The following is a 16,299-nucleotide window of genomic DNA, read 5'->3' as shown; positions in this document are numbered from 1 at the left end:
TAATTTTAAATTTTTAATTTAATTAAAAATTTCTCCTTAGGAGATGATAGTGGAAAAAGGTTGAGAAACCCTGTTCTAGACAAAGACAGCCCAAACCAAGCTTGTATGTCCTTCCTGAGATGGGTATCCTGAGCTCTGCCTGGGGAAGGTTTGTGGTAGCTTTTCTGAGAGGTGAAATTTGGGCTTAACAACAATGAATTCCAGGAGGAAACTTCAAAAGCATTTTTCTCTCTTCTCAGTAAAAGAGTATTCTCTCGATGAAAAATTTGAGTGTCAGAAGCATCTTCTAGTTATGAGCTCTCTTGCTGATGGAACATTCTGGAATGTGATCTGGTAGTCAGACACTCCTGGGTGTCAATCCTGGCTCTCTCCTTCCCTCCTGGCTTTCACCAGGTTCTTGTACCTCTTTAAGCTTCATTTGCATGTATACAATGGAAATAAAACTTACCGGATAGATTTGTTATTCAGATGAAACGTGAATTGGGTGTAATGGATGTAAAACAGTATCTGGTACATAAAAAGTGCTCCATTAGTGGTGGGAGAAGTAGTGGTTATTAATGTCTAACTATCCATCTATAAATCTACCTACTTAACCTATCAATCAGCCACCTACCTGTTACCATCATCATCTAAGTAAAATGTCTGTGAGCACAGAGCAATCTCCTGAATCAGACTGTGTCCTCACCAAACCTGAGCGACTCCACGTAACTCCTTCACAGATCAGCCTTTCTGAGCTAATGGGATTAACGGATACACACTACTATATATAAAGTAGATAAACAACAAGGACCGACTGTGGAGCGCAAGGAACTATACTCAGTATCTTGTAATAACCTGTGATGGCAAAGAACCTGAAAAAGAATACGTATATACCTATGTATAACTGAATCACTTTGCTCTACACCTGAAACATTGTAAGTCAACTATAATTTAGTTAAAAAGAAAGTAGGAGGCGAGCGCTCCCCTCTCCCCGGGTCCCCGAGGGTGGCTGAGCCTGGGGGGATGCATTTGTGCAACAGCTCTTTCTGCAGTGCTGACAACGGTTAGACTAAGTGGCCTGGAGGAGCAAGAACATATTCGTGCAAGCAAAGTTGATCCTAGATTCCATTAGCCGAAGTGGTCTATGATTTCTTCCTGCTGTTGCGAAATAGAGAAATCGAGTTGGCTTTACTTTAGCCAAAGTAAATACAACAACCAAAAAAAAAAGATTAAGGTTTTAAAAAGAAAGAAAGAAACCAAGAAAGAAAAATACATATAGACCAGGGAAATAATACTTGTTATATAAGAAGAGAATTGTAGTCTTTTTTGACCTCAAAACCAGCCCTATCCGAAAGCTTTTATTTTGCTCTCATATCTATTGTTTATTCCACTTGGCAAGCACTGTTGTTTCGAAACTTGGCCTTGGTGAACGCTATTATTATTGTTTGGAATATGAGCCCCTTAAAGCACTCTGACGTGGAAAAGAAAGCCAAACTAAGCTGGGCTTGCTGCAAGTCTGTTATTATTTCAGAGAATCATGTTAAAAAATGCATTCGGGTTTGTGTAAATGCAGAACTCGGGTGAGTGTGATAAAAGCCTTACCCACAAGTTCCCAGGACACTTTTATTTATTTTTAATTAATTACTTTATTTATTTATTTTTGGCTGCGTTAGGCCTTCGTTGCTGCGCGCGGGCTTTCTCTAGTTGCGGCGAGCGGGGGCTACTCTTCGTTACGGCGCGCGGGCTTCTCATCGCGGTGGCTTCTCTTGTTGCGGAGCACGGGCTCTAGGCGCGCGGGCTTCAGTAGTTGCGGCATGTGGACATGTTGGGATCGCAGCCAGCTTCAGCTCTTCCCGGTTCCTGGCCCGGTTTGTCTAGAATCATTGGAATGTTACATACGGGCTCAAGAACAGGAGTGTGCCCTAAGAGGTTTACATTCCTGCGATGCCCAGGTAAACAGGTGACGAGCAGGGGGCCCTGGGACCACACACACTGGAGGAGAAGGAGGGGCAGGGACGGCCTCTCAGCGGAAGGGCCGTCTCCCCTGAGACCTGCGGGATGAACTGCCCCGCGACAGGGGCTGCCGGAGCCAGGATCCTGGAGGGAGGCAGTGGTGCGAGGTGGAGGATAATGGACCAGTCACCCAGGGCCTTGGAAGCAGCGCTAAGCGGTTCAGACGTTATCTGGAGGCTAGTTTTATGCAGGGAGTGACCTGGGTGGACTTGCACAAAGGATTAACGTATTCCTGTCGAGGGATGCTGTGTGAGGCTGGCCCAGCCGCCCAGGCAGGGGCTGGACCCCGAGTCCACTCAGCAGGTGTCGCGTGGCCTGGGTCGTCTCCACTCTACCGGCCCAGCCTGCGTGCCACACACGTTATTCTCGGTCATAGTCAAGGTGTACGTTATCAAATTGTCGTTTCTACTAAAGAAGATGCTCAGACCTCTTCTATTCTTTCGGATTTATGCTTTTACCTGTTCAAGACTCTTTGGGGCGAGTCACAGGCGAGCCCCTGGGCTGCCAGGACTTTGGGACTGAGCTGGTGCATTCTGATTATTCTACGGCAGATTTTCTGGCCACAGAAATAGCATCTGGCAAATTCCTGCAGCAGAGAGCAAACAACATAGCATCCTGGTAATAATAAAAACCCAGCACATTTACCAAAGAACTTTCTTCGGCTCTGAGAAGAGGGGAGTGACATGGCTGAAGCGTCCAGTAGATACAAGTGAGAACAGAAATGATGTAAGGTGGCTTCTCCCTGGTGGTGTTTGCTGTCTGGATGGCAGGACAGCAGTAAGCACCTTAAACAGCATCAAAATAATGGCAAAGCTATGGTCAGTAGGTGCAAATGGTTTTTGTACAAATTGACCGTTGATGGCGGGTGTAGAGTGAAATTATCCAAGAGGAGTTCAGGGAAGGCCCTGTGGCCAGAAGGATGCCTAGTGACTGGCCGAGAGGGGAAGCAAGGCGTTCCAGGCAGAGGTCAGGAGAAGCATCCCCGGCAGTAAGGCGCTAAAAAGCTTTTGCTAAGCCACAGGGCCTGGCTGAAACAGCGGCGTTTGACTGAGCCAGGAGGATGCCGTTGAGGATGGGGTGTGGGGGTACTCAGGTCCTCCACACTGAGCCGCCTGGAATTCAGGGTAGAATCCGCAGAATACATTCCTTCCTGTGTGACACAATCCTAATTAGCTTTCCCTCTACCTGCTCACCAGACACAGCTACTTGGTTCCTCCCTCCCTCCTTCCTTCCTTCCTTCCTACCGTTCCTCCTTCCTTCTTGATTCTTGTCTTTATAATTTGGTAATGTTTTCCTTAATAATCCTATTTTGATTCCTTAAAAGCCCGATCTCCTAGTGAGCGATGAGTAGCAGTTTCACCTCCCCTGTTTTATCATGTTATCCTTGCTTCTCTCCCGCTGTCAGCTTTAGGTCTGGGTGACGCTGCTCATCCTGGAGGGACTGTGCAGAGAGAGCTTAGAGCCCGGGCCCTGTGGGCATTCGACTGACCCGACAGCACGGATGCTGCTGACCAGGGACAGCCTGTTCTTGACACCCCAATAATGTATTTGTGTTAGCACGGCACTTCCCTGGCTCTCTTTCCTCGTTTGAAAAACTGGGATACAAACATCTGTGTATCTACATGCAGGAATTTAGTAGGATCCGAAGAAAAGTCTCCATGCATTTAAAAAAGGCTGAGACATATAGCTATTTAAATAACCATGTTGAGAGTGACTACCATCATTGGAGGTTTGGGAGCAGCTACTTTAGAAAGGACTCGAAATGGCGATTGTAATTTACCCACTGTTTTAAAAATTTGAATGAGCAGAATATCGTACATGAAAGGATTTCAGGAACTCAGAAGTTTTCTGGTTTTCCTCCATAGGTCCCTATATGGGCCTAAATGGAACATCTAAAGGAGAGCCTTTTTCTGTTTCCAGATCGCGGAGGGAATGGCATACATTGAGAGGAAGAACTACATCCACAGGGACCTACGAGCCGCTAACGTCCTGGTCTCCGAGTCCCTCATGTGCAAAATCGCAGATTTTGGCCTTGCTCGCGTGATTGAGGATAACGAGTACACAGCCAGGGAAGGTATGTTCCCGGAACGATCTTTAGGTGTTTGGTTATTGTTTAGTTTTATTTTGTTTTTGCCTGTTTTTAACAAAGCAATTACGATAGGCATCATTAGAAAAAGAATTCATTTGGTACAATATTCAAAATGTACCATAGTTGCTGTTTGCGGTTTATTCTAATAATTGCTTTGAAAAATTACTCTCTTGATTAGCTCTGCAAGATACTTTTATAAAATTTCCAAATGCCGTCGTTTGTATTTCGATTAAGCAAGGCAAAACAAACGAGATTTGACAGGATCATGATTCTTTGTTCATATCACTTCTTAGAGCTTTTCACCAGAACAGTGAAGTATACTTTCCTTAACTATCGAGAAAATATTTGTCACAATAACTCTATACTCTATATTCCGGCCTTTTAACTACAAATTAAAACATGGAAATTATCACACACACAGAAGTAAATATAACACTACCAAAATACACTCCTTTATTTTCCCACCTTCCATATTATATATGTAAACCAAAAAACACACAGAGTAAATCTTCGAGTTCCTGGCCTGTCATTCTGGGGCCAGCCCTGTCTGGGGCTGCACTGATCTTTTCTGTTGGAGATTCTTCTGTGTTGCTTATGATCTGAGGATTCTGATGGTCTCACTCGTGAAAGTTGAGTGAGTTTTTTTGCAGTGCTCTCTCTCTTCTGAAAGAGCCAAGCACTTTCTTGACATTCCTAAGAATTATTAAACAAGGATTATTTTAATTACATGTGAGTTATTTCTGGAAGGTACCCACAGAATTTATAGAGGTGACAAACAAATTGAAAACATCGATTTGATTTGTCTAGCATCTCCTTCATTCGTCATACTTACGGTAGTTCTGCTGCCTCAAGTTTGCATTCTCTTAGGTGGATTATAATTTATCCTTGGCCTTAATTATCTTCAGCAAAATGGCAGGTCAAGGAAAATAGTCTGAGGAGAAGTAGCTAAAAGGTAGTGAGCATTTGCAGCGTGGCAGCGGCTATTCTAAGTGCTTTCCATACATCATCTCATTTATCTTTACAATAACCCTATGTGATAAGTAGTATTATTGTTTCCACCTTATAGACGAGAAAAAAGGAGAGGTTCAGAAGCTTCTGAGGCCCCATAGTAAGTGCTAGAGCCAGGACTCAAACCCAGGAGATGTGGCCTCAAAGTGCATGAGTCAGAATTTATTACATCGGTTTTGTAGAATTTGACAAGCCTAGAGTCTCACAGAAATAACTGTTCTCACGAGAAACAGGTGGCCTAATGCAGAGAGCTCAGGTTCTAGAAGGAAACAGTAGGTCACCTCAGGGCAAAAGTAATGATATCTACCCTCACTGGTATTTCCTCTTTGCCAAGCATGCAGACCCACCCACTTAACCCTGACGGCAACCGGGGAGGTTCTGCTGTTTACTCATTTCATGGATGGAAGTGCCAAGAAGGCACAGAAACAGTAAGTGTCCTGCCGGGGTCGTACCTGGCTGGAAACAGCAGAACCGGAAGTCAAACCCCCCCAAGGCCATGCTGGACCCCAGGCTCCACCCAGCCACGCCCCACGCATAGGCCCCGCCCCTGGCTCCGCCCCAACCACAGCCCTGCCCTTCCTGGCTCTGCCCTGTGCGCTAGGTCTGGACTCCACAGAAAAGTCTAAAGCAAAGACATCGTGAAGGCAAATGTATTTTTAAAATTCTATGGTAGTTGGTGGAAAGCCCTTGCCTTTCCAGGGTGCAGAAGTGCCGGAGTCCCTGCTTCCCTCGAGGTGACCCTGCGAGATCCCCGGGGCCAGGCTCGCCTCCCAATGTGACCCGGCGGCTAAGTCGACCTGAGCCTCACCAGCTTCTCGTGAGAAACCTAGTTTCATCGTCATCTCACTCTGGGCAGATCATCATCCTACGCAGTTCCTAGAAGAGTAGTAATGTTTGGTCCTATCAAATGAAAGCTTGGAGTAGCATCTAAAATCCCCGTTGGTACAGGCTTCAAGAGATTTATCCACAAGAGATACTTATATTCCATATAAACATGCTCTGGGTCATTAGAGAACATTTAAACACGAAGGATACGCGCTCTAGAAGGCTGATGTCGAGGGACAGGTGTACAGGCTAAGAATAGATGCCTTTCCATTCGGTGTCATGTTCTCATGTTTCAAGAGTGCTAGTTGTGATTTTGCTAAGAGAATACACAAGAAACTTTGCTTCTTAAGAGGGGAATGCCCGCGAGGGAAACAGAGGGAGGCAAACATTCTTAGTATGACATTTTGTACCATCTCTATTTTCTACTGTGTGTATGTGTTAACCTGTTCAAAATAATTCATTAAAATTTTCCCCCCAAAGGAAAGTGTGAGGATCACACACCCATGACCCTTTGGTTTCAGCTCAGAGACCCAAGTAAAACACCTGTGTCTTCTGCCCTAGGTGCTAAGTTCCCCATTAAGTGGACAGCTCCAGAAGCAATCAACTTTGGATGTTTCACTATTAAGTCTGACGTGTGGTCCTTTGGAATTCTCCTGTACGAAATCGTCACCTATGGGAAAATTCCCTACCCAGGTATCCGTTACTTACCTATTTCCATTCACTTGGTATATATGAGAAAAAAGCCAAGTGGCACGAGCCGTAAAAAGATAAACTTATATCCGAAAGTAAAGTAAGCCCATGGTGCTAGAACTTTATTTTGACTGTCGTTACTGGAAGGTGTCCTAAAATATGCTTAGAAACTTCTCTGCCTTCTTGCCTGATTGAGTGCATATTCTTTTGCTTCGCTAATTAACTCCACCACTTGCTGCCTAGAATGTGCCTGGCACCATCACAGGTATTGCTGATAAGGCTGGATTAGAGGATTAGGCACAGGTGCCCCTCCCAAGCAGTCCACCTGATGGAGGAGGATACGGACATGGAGATGAGGGTTTTACAATTCTTTCTCGGTCAGTTTTGAAACAGAAGTTCATACAAGGGACTCTGGAGTCTCTGCCTCTTCAGGAAATAACCACCTCTGTGTGTGAGTGAAAGAGTCTTCAGATCTTTGACTTACCGGACGTGGGGACGTCGTTCAGTATTTCCGGGTTCCTAACCTCCTCGGAGCCAGATTCTTCCAGCTCTCCCTTTTTCCAGGATCCATGCTGGGATGTGCAAGGAGAGGGATTTTCCCCCGAGCTGTCACATTCTTGTTAAGGTTTGGCTTTTAACAAAATTAATGGATACGGCCAATTTTAAATTAAATCTTTAATGTTTAAGTCATTCCCTCGTTCAGAAAATATCTGAGGGTGCCAGGCACTCACGAGGTGCCCGGATGGAGCAGTCCCAGCTTTTGCCCTTGAGAGCTAATACTTGAGTACGGAGAGACTGATAACAATCACTAATAATCATCACTGGTAATAGGGCCAGTGCGTAGGAGGGAGGGGCGCCACCGAGGGGGTACAGTGGCGTCGGAATGGGGGTGGGGTAGGGTTGCAGGGTCTGAACGGTGATCCCGGCTGCAGCAGGGAACTCGGTGACTTGACAGAAGGGCCTGGGGTCCCACGGGGTCCCAAGCAGAGGCAGGAGGTGCGGAGCTGGGCTGGAGCGGATGCGAGAGCCTCAGAGGCCACGCAGGGGCCCCGGCTCTGACTCTAGGAGACCGGAAGCTTTGGGACAGAGCAGTCGCATGGTCTTGGCTCTCCTGATCATCCTCACTGCTCTCTGGGGTTGAGCCATAGAGAAGCTGGGGCCTGGGGGGCCAGCGGAGGGGAAGGCCTTCAGCGGTGCCTGCGCAGTGGGCTGACTGTACCGTGAAACCCCTCTGGTGCCCACATTTCGTATTCTGACGGCCGCTCTGTTCTAGACACTGAAGTTCATGAATAGCGCGGCTGCAAAATGGCGGCAGTATTTCTTGATCAGCCTGGATATCTGACATTATATATCTGTAACGTATAACCTATAGAGAAAGAGTATACACTCACAGTATATATATATATATATATATATATATATATATATATATATGACATCTGATCAGATAAACATGCAGCCTCACACATGTTGTGTGGTATGTACTGCATGCTCCACAGTGATGTGCGGACGAGGCCCTGAGGCTCTGAGAAGGGGACTCTTGCCCAGAACTGCATCACGAGCTCCTGGCAGAGCTGCTGCGGCATCCTGGCCTCCTTACTCTGGCCTGCTGTGCTCAATGCCCATGATTAGAAAATACTTGGGGTGAAGAACCATAAAAACCATAAAAATCATAAAATAACCAGCAGAAAAGCAGTGAGAATCACACACACAAACCTGATAGGACCAACCAGAGAGCATCAGTTGGTCTATTCCGCAGTCTCTTGTCCTCTGATAGGACCAGGGATGTGTCATCCTTTCGGGAGTTCTGGGTTGATGAGGTTCGCCAGTCACAAGCGTTGTATGTTATGAGAGCCTCTAGCATTAGGACAGGTGAACAGAGCGGACAATCCTACTAACTTAATTAGCAGAGGACTCGATTCATAGAGAGCATGGAAACTGGTGAACATAGACAGTACATGCCAGTCCCATCACTGTTATAAAACTGCTTACGACAGGCCCACTGACAATTAAGTTATCGGAGAATATTTTCTTTACCCGGAAAAGTGCTGGCTATGTGTCTTTTTTGTGTGGTTTAGAAGCTATATGCCTAGCTTTGCAAAATAAAAAGGCACTAAGAGAAAGAAATGGGGAATAACGACAGAAAAGAAATAAGAAAGTCTCCTATAAAATGAACAGAGGAAGAAAAAAAGACTAAAAGGTGTAATATATCAAAATGTTACTCTCCTTGAACAATGAAGTAACAGGTTACATTATTTTTTTCTTAATAAATTCCTGAAGTGGCTAACTTTTTACAGGCATGTTTTTATTAAATATTTTACTTCTTGTCTAAAAAATACATTCAAAAATCAGGTAGTGCAAAAGGCTTCTGATGGAAACTTGCCCCCGGGGCCTCCCTCTTGTCGGCTCCTGAGCGGCATTGGCTTTCAGGAATCTTGGCTATTTATCCTAACATTTGCTGCTCATACTTCGAAATATTATACACAGACTGTCATTTCCTAAGTAAAGATTTTCCTCCATTTTAGTTCTTATTAAATAAGAATATGGTCACATGGTTCTAAGTCCAAGAGGTACAGAGAGGTGTAAGGTGACAGGTGCGTCTGTCTGCAGCCACACAACCCCTGCCCCCAAGGCAGCCACTGTTCTCAATTTCTGGTGCATCTGTCGGAGACATCCCAGGAATATCAAGGCGTATATAACTAGAGCTGTACCCAATACACAGAGTGACTGGATGCCAAAACGGATAGCACCCACATAAAACAAACTCTGGGAATGTGAGAATAAAATGTACAATGTTGTTAGTAAACTTATCAAAATTCTAGTCGTCAAATACGAAGTAAGTGCTACTGGAGCATGAGAGTGTCGTTTCCCATTTGCAGTCCTACTCGTTGAATAGACGCTTTGAAGTGGCGCAGCTGGCACCACGAACTTCTGTGCACATAGGATGTAACGCAGAAAAGGGCTTTTCCGTAACCTGCTTTTTAGGAAAGGGCTTTGCACCTACTCGTTGTATTCGGGGCAAATCTCAAAACTCCTTTGTCTTCGTTTACTGTTAGTCCATTACAACCATACTTTATTGTTATGAATTTAAACGTGTGGCCCCTGGACCGAAAGCTATGAGGAGGTGCTGTCCTGAAGCGCTCTCTCCTCGTGGGTGGGGACACCGAATGAGTAAACAGATCACGATTGTTGCGTACTCGACTTTGGAGATTGTCTCGTGAAAATTGGAGGCATCAAAGATAACATCCTTCTAGTTCGTACCTGGAAGATAGACTCCGCTCCAAATGGGACTTCTTCTTGAGAGACTCGTGTCCTAAATATACTTAAATAGCTAAATAAGTACAATTACCAAATTTGTGTATGTTTTGAACGCTAGTCCACCAAACGTTCTCACCTAGAATTTTAAGCAACTTCTTCCACTGACTTCAGCTTCTCCAGTGGCTGACCTGAAGGCTGATGGCTTCTGTCCCTACCTTCTCCCTAGGATCCCGTTTCCTCTACGGAAGAATTCAAGATCCTTCTCTGTCCCTGACATTTATGGCCATGTGCCTTGGTGTGACACTTCTGTCATTTTTATGTCATGCTGGGCACCTGTTTTGCTCTTTTGATTTGGAAACTCGCAGCCATAGATTTGGGGAAGTTTTTGTATATTTGCTTCTTTGAAAATTCGCTCCTCGCCTCTTTCCAAATCACTCGCTGGTAGGACAGCAGACCTCCTGGGGTGACCCTCAGAGCCCCCTGTCTACGCTTCTGTCCCTGTCATCCTGTCCTCCTCTGAGGCTTACCTTCTCCGCCTTGCTTCGGTGAGACGCCTTGTGGGAACCAGGGCCTCTGGGCCACCGGGCTCGCTGTCAGCACCCTCACCCGGCGGTATCTTCAGGTCTGTTCTCTGGGACTATTTAGTTCCTTCTGAAGAGGCTCTCCCAGGCCCTGCCGGCGGGAGTACCGCCTGGCCGTCAGCGTTCCGGAGGTGCCCTGGGGAGCGGACATCAGTGTCTTTCTTTGCTGTTGTGGTGGGTTTTCTTATTGTGGTAAAAGAAACATAGAATAACATTTACCATCGTAACCACTGTTAAGTGTATGGTTTAGTGGCATTAAGTACATTCACAGTGCTGTGCAACCATCACCACGATTCATTTCCAGAACTTTTTCATCTTCCCCAACTGATCCTGTGGTCACTAGGGTCATTAGACACTCAGTTCCCATTCTCCCTGCCCCCGCCAGCCCCTGGTCACCTCTGTTCTTCCTTCTGTCTCTAGGAATTTCCCCGCTCTCGGCACTCCTGTAAGTGGAATCGTGCAGTATGTGTCCTTTTGGGCCGGGCTCATCTCACTCAGCTTGGTGTCCTCGGGTTCAGCCAGGCTGTGGCCCGGGTCAGATGTGCCTCAACTCTCCTTGCTCCCGGTCCTCCGCCCCCCTGCACCCCGTCCACCGGGCCTGGGTCTTCTCTCCTTCCATTTCTCCGGCGTTAACCTGGGCGCCTGCCAGGCGGGTTCCAGGTCCAGTCCTGCCTGCAGCACCGGCCTCAGCCCGGGAGTGCCCCGTCCCAAGACGTGGGGACCAGACATCCACTGCTGACTCCTCTCTGGCGGCCGCTTGGCTCGCGTTCCTCCTCTGGGCCCAGACCACGTCTGCCTCTGGCCGCCAGGTGTCTCCTGATTACATCAGAGACGCCGTTTTTCTCTTTCTTGTTCTCTTTTTGTTTGGGGATGAATTAAAGGGAAAAAGGGAGGCGGGGCAAAAAGATCCTTCACTATCTTAAAAGCAAAACTGTAGTCATATTTGTATAGGAATTTTCTAAAGAAACTAGAGGGGACCTTTGTGGTTGGGGGTTTGCTTTGCTTTGCTCTTATAAAGAGAAAGGAGGTTTGAAAAAGACGAAGCTTTCGGAAGCATCGTGTCTTTTCTGGCTGCTTCTTGCCAGATATATCTAGCATCTTAAGCTATATGTGAACCAGAATCAGGAAACTCACCCTGCTGCAAATGCTCCATCACAAGCAGTGCTCAGAAACAAATAATTTGCCCTTTTGGAAGTCCCAGTGGGCGGGAGACTGCGGTCCCGGGCTGGCTGTACTTCCTTTGCTCACACATACAGGCTCGCTCTGTCGTTAAAGATTGTCCTGGTTCCTGGAGCGCCTGGGCTTCTGTCTCCTGTCGCTAACCCCCGTCCCTTTTCTCATCCCTGCTGTACTGTGTTCTTCTCCCTCCCTTGCTCCTTCACCAACTTTTAGTCTCTGCCAATTCCTACCGACTCCAGATGTCACCTCCTGCCCACCCCCCCAGCTCCGTCTCCTGAGCTGGCTTCCCCACTGGGCTGTGTGCCATTTGAGGACAGGACTCTGTCTTAGTCGTCTTTGTATCTCTCAGAGCTTTAGTGCCAGCTCTTGACCCGTAGGAAGTACTCACGACACGCTTGTCGAAAGGAGGGAGGATGGAATATGAAGTTGCTTGCCTTTAAAGATCACCAGCCAATGGGTGTTTGCTTTCTTCAGCCTAGCAACAGACCAGCACCGGGTTTAATCTTAGGGTTTGGTCTCTTTCTTTCTTCCATCAGACTTGTCGGTTGCTAGCCGTATTTTGTTGGTAGATTTACTTGTACGTAAAAAGACAGACTTCAGATATCCTTCTTTTTATTCCTCTTATCAAGTCAAATTCCCCAGGCAGGCTGGAGCGTGCCTGGCCTTTGTCTGTATCATTGAGACAGTTCTTCAGAGTTAGGAGACCATATAAGAACAAGGAAGAAGAAAATCTGCAGTGCATTAGCGTGGGCCCTAGAAAGGTTTATTTATCTTCTGTGGGCACGTTCTGACCTTTTACGCAACTGGGGCTTCTCCAGGAAGGAGGTGAAAGAGGTATTCCTACCCAGCCTTGCAGGTCCAGCTGCTGCTTCCTTTATCCTGGATATTAATCCTCCGGCCAGGACCCCAGAACTTTCCCCGACGCCCATGTAGAAGTAAACACGGGTATTTCTTCAGAAATTTATCCAAGTGAGCTTGGCTAGTTACAGAAGCCAGAGCAATGCTGAAGCCACATAATTTATGGAGACCAGAACCCCAATTAAAGAAAGCGATGCAAATCAGCCCCTTGGCTTCAAGCAATGAGAGGCCAATGAAGTGTTCCAGTTAGAACATTCCCATTACACAAATATTTGAAGATGATGTTTCAGAAGTAGACTTGAGCAAAATTAATTCACCATGTAAACAACTTTCAAGAGACCTTAACAGTTATAAGGTTGGCTTGGATCTTTCCCTTTCAAAAACAAGGGCTCTTCCAAGACAGAAATAATCGTGTCTCTTTTCAGGGGTTTAAATCCAGGCAGGGCCATTCAGTCACTGTGTCCTTAGAAGAAGAAAGGTTAGTTAAGGGCAAAGGAGTTCAGAGGTCACTGATTATGACCCACAGTAAGAAATAGACAGAAACCCACTCCATATATACAGCAAAAGTTTCACAAAACCACACTGACTTTTGCCAAGTACAGCGCACTCTGATTTTTTCTATTTTACTCTGTTATATTGGTAATTTATATTTTAAAATACTGGTAGCTCCCCCAAAATCAATTTATTGATCCCAAATGGGTGGTGACCCACAATTTGAAAAACACGGATTTGAGAATTTTGTGAATTTTCAAAAGAAGGTTCTGTTTCCAGTCAAGTCAAAGGCGTTTCCCCTAAGCTGCCTAGTTACCTTTTAGGATCTTTCCAGTGACCACTAGTGGTAAAATCTATGGCTATGGAAAGGCAATGGTGGGAATGAATGGAGTTCCCCGTGTGCCAGATATTGTATGTATTCTACGCGTGAAAATATTCCACATGAGGTACAGCTCCTCACTAGAGGAGCTCATGTCCCTACAGAATAAGGCAGCCACAAAATAGGCAAAACACCCAGATGTGGATAAGTCCTGCTAAAACTGCTAGATGAGCATGTTTCGATATCCCAGTTTAGCACTGGGGGAAAATGTTATTAAAATGACCTCTTTTTCCCTTAAAGCTATTCTCAGTATCAAAGATGGACAGTTCAGCATCTGAACTACCCTGAGACATGTCACCATAGTAAAAGCCATCCTCCATGGTCGGCTCTCTTACAGAGCCCCGTAGGAATAGCGGGCAGCCTGCTTCCCTCGCCGGCTGTTGAGATGTGCTCTTTCCTGCAGCCTGGCGGACTCCGCCTCTTCCTGTACTGAAGGCCGGGACCATTTGAGGAGTGGGGATTAAACAATTGGTCCGGCTGACTTAAGGATCCTGACTTCTTTAAGTACACTTACGATGGAAGGCTAATTTTGAAAAAGTATTGGTATGAGATACTGTACGGGAAAATGATTTTTTTGGTATTACAGGTAGAAGCTGGAAAAAAAATACTACAAAAGAAAGCGAGATTAAGTGTTAGGATTGGGCTGTTCATTCACAAGGTCTGTCGGGTCCAGTGTCCTTTTGTCATTAGAATTCACTTTGTCTTCCATTTACCACGTTTGCCTGTTTTCACTTTGGCAACTGAATGCTGCCTTGATCTCCTTCGTACTAACATTTATTTCATCGCTTACAGAAATTTCCTTAGTCTCTGTACCAGTTTTCAGAGCTGCCAGCACAAAATACCACAAACTGAGTAGCTCAAACAACAGAAATTTATTTTCTCCTGGTTCTGGAGGCCGCAAGTCCAAGATCAAGGTGTCGGCAGGCTTGCCTTCTCTCGAGGCTTGTCCTTGGCTTGAGACGGCCGTCTTGTCTTCTCCATGTGTCTCCCCCGGCCTTTCCTAATCTCCTCTTCTTATAAGGACACCAGTCAGACGCAGTTAGGGACCACCCTAAAGGGTTCATTTTGACTTGGTCACCCCTTTGAAGGCTTATCTCTAAATGCAGTCGCGTTCTGAGGTGCTGGGGGCTAGGAGAGCAACGTAGGAGTTTGCAGGGGAGGGCATGGTGGGGACACGGTTCGGCCCATGGCAGCCTCCAAAGCTTCGCTTCAACCATAGAGGCAGGAGGTGGGTGGGTACCACTGCAGTGCCTGAGCCTGGGTCGGGCTTCTAAACGGTACCTGTGGTTTCTCGGCCTCAGGGAGAACTAACGCCGACGTGATGACCGCCCTGTCACAGGGCTACAGGATGCCCCGCATGGAGAACTGCCCGGACGAGCTCTACGACATCATGAAAATGTGCTGGAAAGAAAAGGCCGAGGAGAGGCCCACGTTCGACTACCTGCAGAGCGTCCTGGACGACTTCTACACGGCCACGGAGGGCCAGTACCAGCAGCAGCCTTAGGGCGCACGGGACTCGGGCCACTCGCGGGACGGCTGCCTTCCTAAAGGGAAAACATAATGATCCCTGCTCACTAGTTATTTCCTGGGCTGCGGTCGGCGGCCACCCCTGCTTCCCACACACGAGGCTAACACTCAGGAAGAACACCCCCCGTGGGAAAGGATTCTGCTCTCAAAGGCCACTGCCTACCAGTGCGTGGCCTGGCCTGCCCCCTGGCCTCGCTAGACCAACATCTGGACGTGGGCTTCTGAGAAGAAAACACCTGTCCCACCAAAAGTGCACCCATATCGGCCTCGTGTTTACAAGGGGATGTGCGACTCAGAGGTTCAGAGGCCATTTCAGTAAATCCCAGACAGGAGCACAGCTGAACTCATTTATAAAAGTAAAATAACCATATGCCTTTCGTGACGCTTCTATGTATTTTCTCTATGCTTTAGCTTCTTTGTTGAAAAAAAAAATTTACTAATCCAACCTGGTAGATTTTGCAGGTGAAGTCAGAAGGTTCAGTGTCGTTCCCAGATTTCAGTGATCTCCCACCCCCTGCAATCTGAGACTGTTCAATGTTTCCTTTGGTGGAGACCGCTCAGAACCCCAGCTGGGAAAAGGGGTCTCTTTCCTTGCAAGTGTCACCTGCAAGCAGACAGGGCAGCCGTGTTAAGCGACATGGACCCCCCCCCGCCGCCAACGCCCAGCAGCCGGGGTTTGCCCAGACCACCCTGGAAAGGAGCTTTAGAAACTGCTCTGCCATAAGAAGGAATACTTTTTAACGGTTCAGCTTTGCATTTCCACAAATTTCCTGTATCCAGACTTTTTTGGACAATGTAGTTTGGAAGAATGATAAGATTCTGATCTCTGCAGAAACTTCCAGGGCCTTACAAAACATCAGAATTTTCTTTATTGCTTCAAATGATTTTGAATATTGTTTTAATGATCAAGTATTCATTTTAGTCATACTCTAGAAAGTAACAATGTCATATTTGGGGGCTATTTTTGTGATTCAGCCATCTTTTCTAAACTGTGTAAGGTCTGTGTGAGGCTATTTATATGAAGATATGATGGAAAATAAATGAGTCAGGAGGCTCAACTGAGCCACTGGAGCAAGAGAGACAAGAGGTTTTGTTTATTTAATTTTTCTACTGTAAGCTTTGAATGGAAAACGCTATATCACATCACATTTCACTTATGCTGTTGTGTATATACCTAATATTTCCATTTTTGATTTTATTTTAATACACCCGGCCCAGTAACGTGAAGCTTTTCACTGGCGTTTAACATTGCCTACTGTCATCAATATAAAAATGAGTACCAGTTGGTGGGGTGGGATGAGAGGTGATTCCATTAGATACATCCTTTACAAAATTGTGTACAAGCGGGGCTTCCCTGGTGGCGCAGTGGTTGGGAGTCCGCCTGCCGATGCAGGGGGGGCGGGTGCGGGCCCCGGTCCGGG

General features: G+C 46.5%; 1 protein-coding gene and 1 long non-coding RNA gene across 5 annotated transcripts in view; one reads left to right on the top strand and one right to left on the bottom strand.

Annotated features, from left to right (window-relative positions):
* The window catches only part of LYN (LYN proto-oncogene, Src family tyrosine kinase), a 112,045-nt gene extending 95,766 nt beyond the window's left edge, over positions 1–16,279 (top strand). For all 4 annotated transcript variants that reach the window (XM_028500235.2, XM_028500234.2, XM_055091017.1 and 1 more), the window contains exons 11-13: positions 3,913–4,066; positions 6,476–6,607; positions 14,653–16,279. In XM_028500235.2, coding sequence (XP_028356036.1) covers positions 3,913–4,066; positions 6,476–6,607; positions 14,653–14,855 — 489 coding nt within the window. In that variant the 3' untranslated portion in view covers positions 14,856–16,279. The remainder of the gene's footprint in view (positions 1–3,912; positions 4,067–6,475; positions 6,608–14,652) is intronic.
* LOC114487840 (uncharacterized) lies at positions 4,538–14,656 on the bottom strand. The gene is made up of 3 exons (XR_003683297.1): positions 7,089–14,656; positions 4,914–6,230; positions 4,538–4,774 (listed from the first exon to the last, which is right to left on the bottom strand). It is a non-coding gene; the product is annotated as an uncharacterized lncRNA (long non-coding RNA).
* Positions 16,280–16,299: the final 20 nt, after the last annotated feature.

The sequence above is a fragment of the Physeter macrocephalus genome, chromosome 15 (genome assembly GCF_002837175.3).
Source record: "Physeter macrocephalus isolate SW-GA chromosome 15, ASM283717v5, whole genome shotgun sequence".
Lineage (NCBI taxonomy): Eukaryota > Metazoa > Chordata > Mammalia > Artiodactyla > Physeteridae > Physeter > Physeter macrocephalus.
The sequence above is the reverse complement of the archived record's forward strand: the minus strand, read 5'-3'. Positions and strand labels throughout refer to the sequence as shown.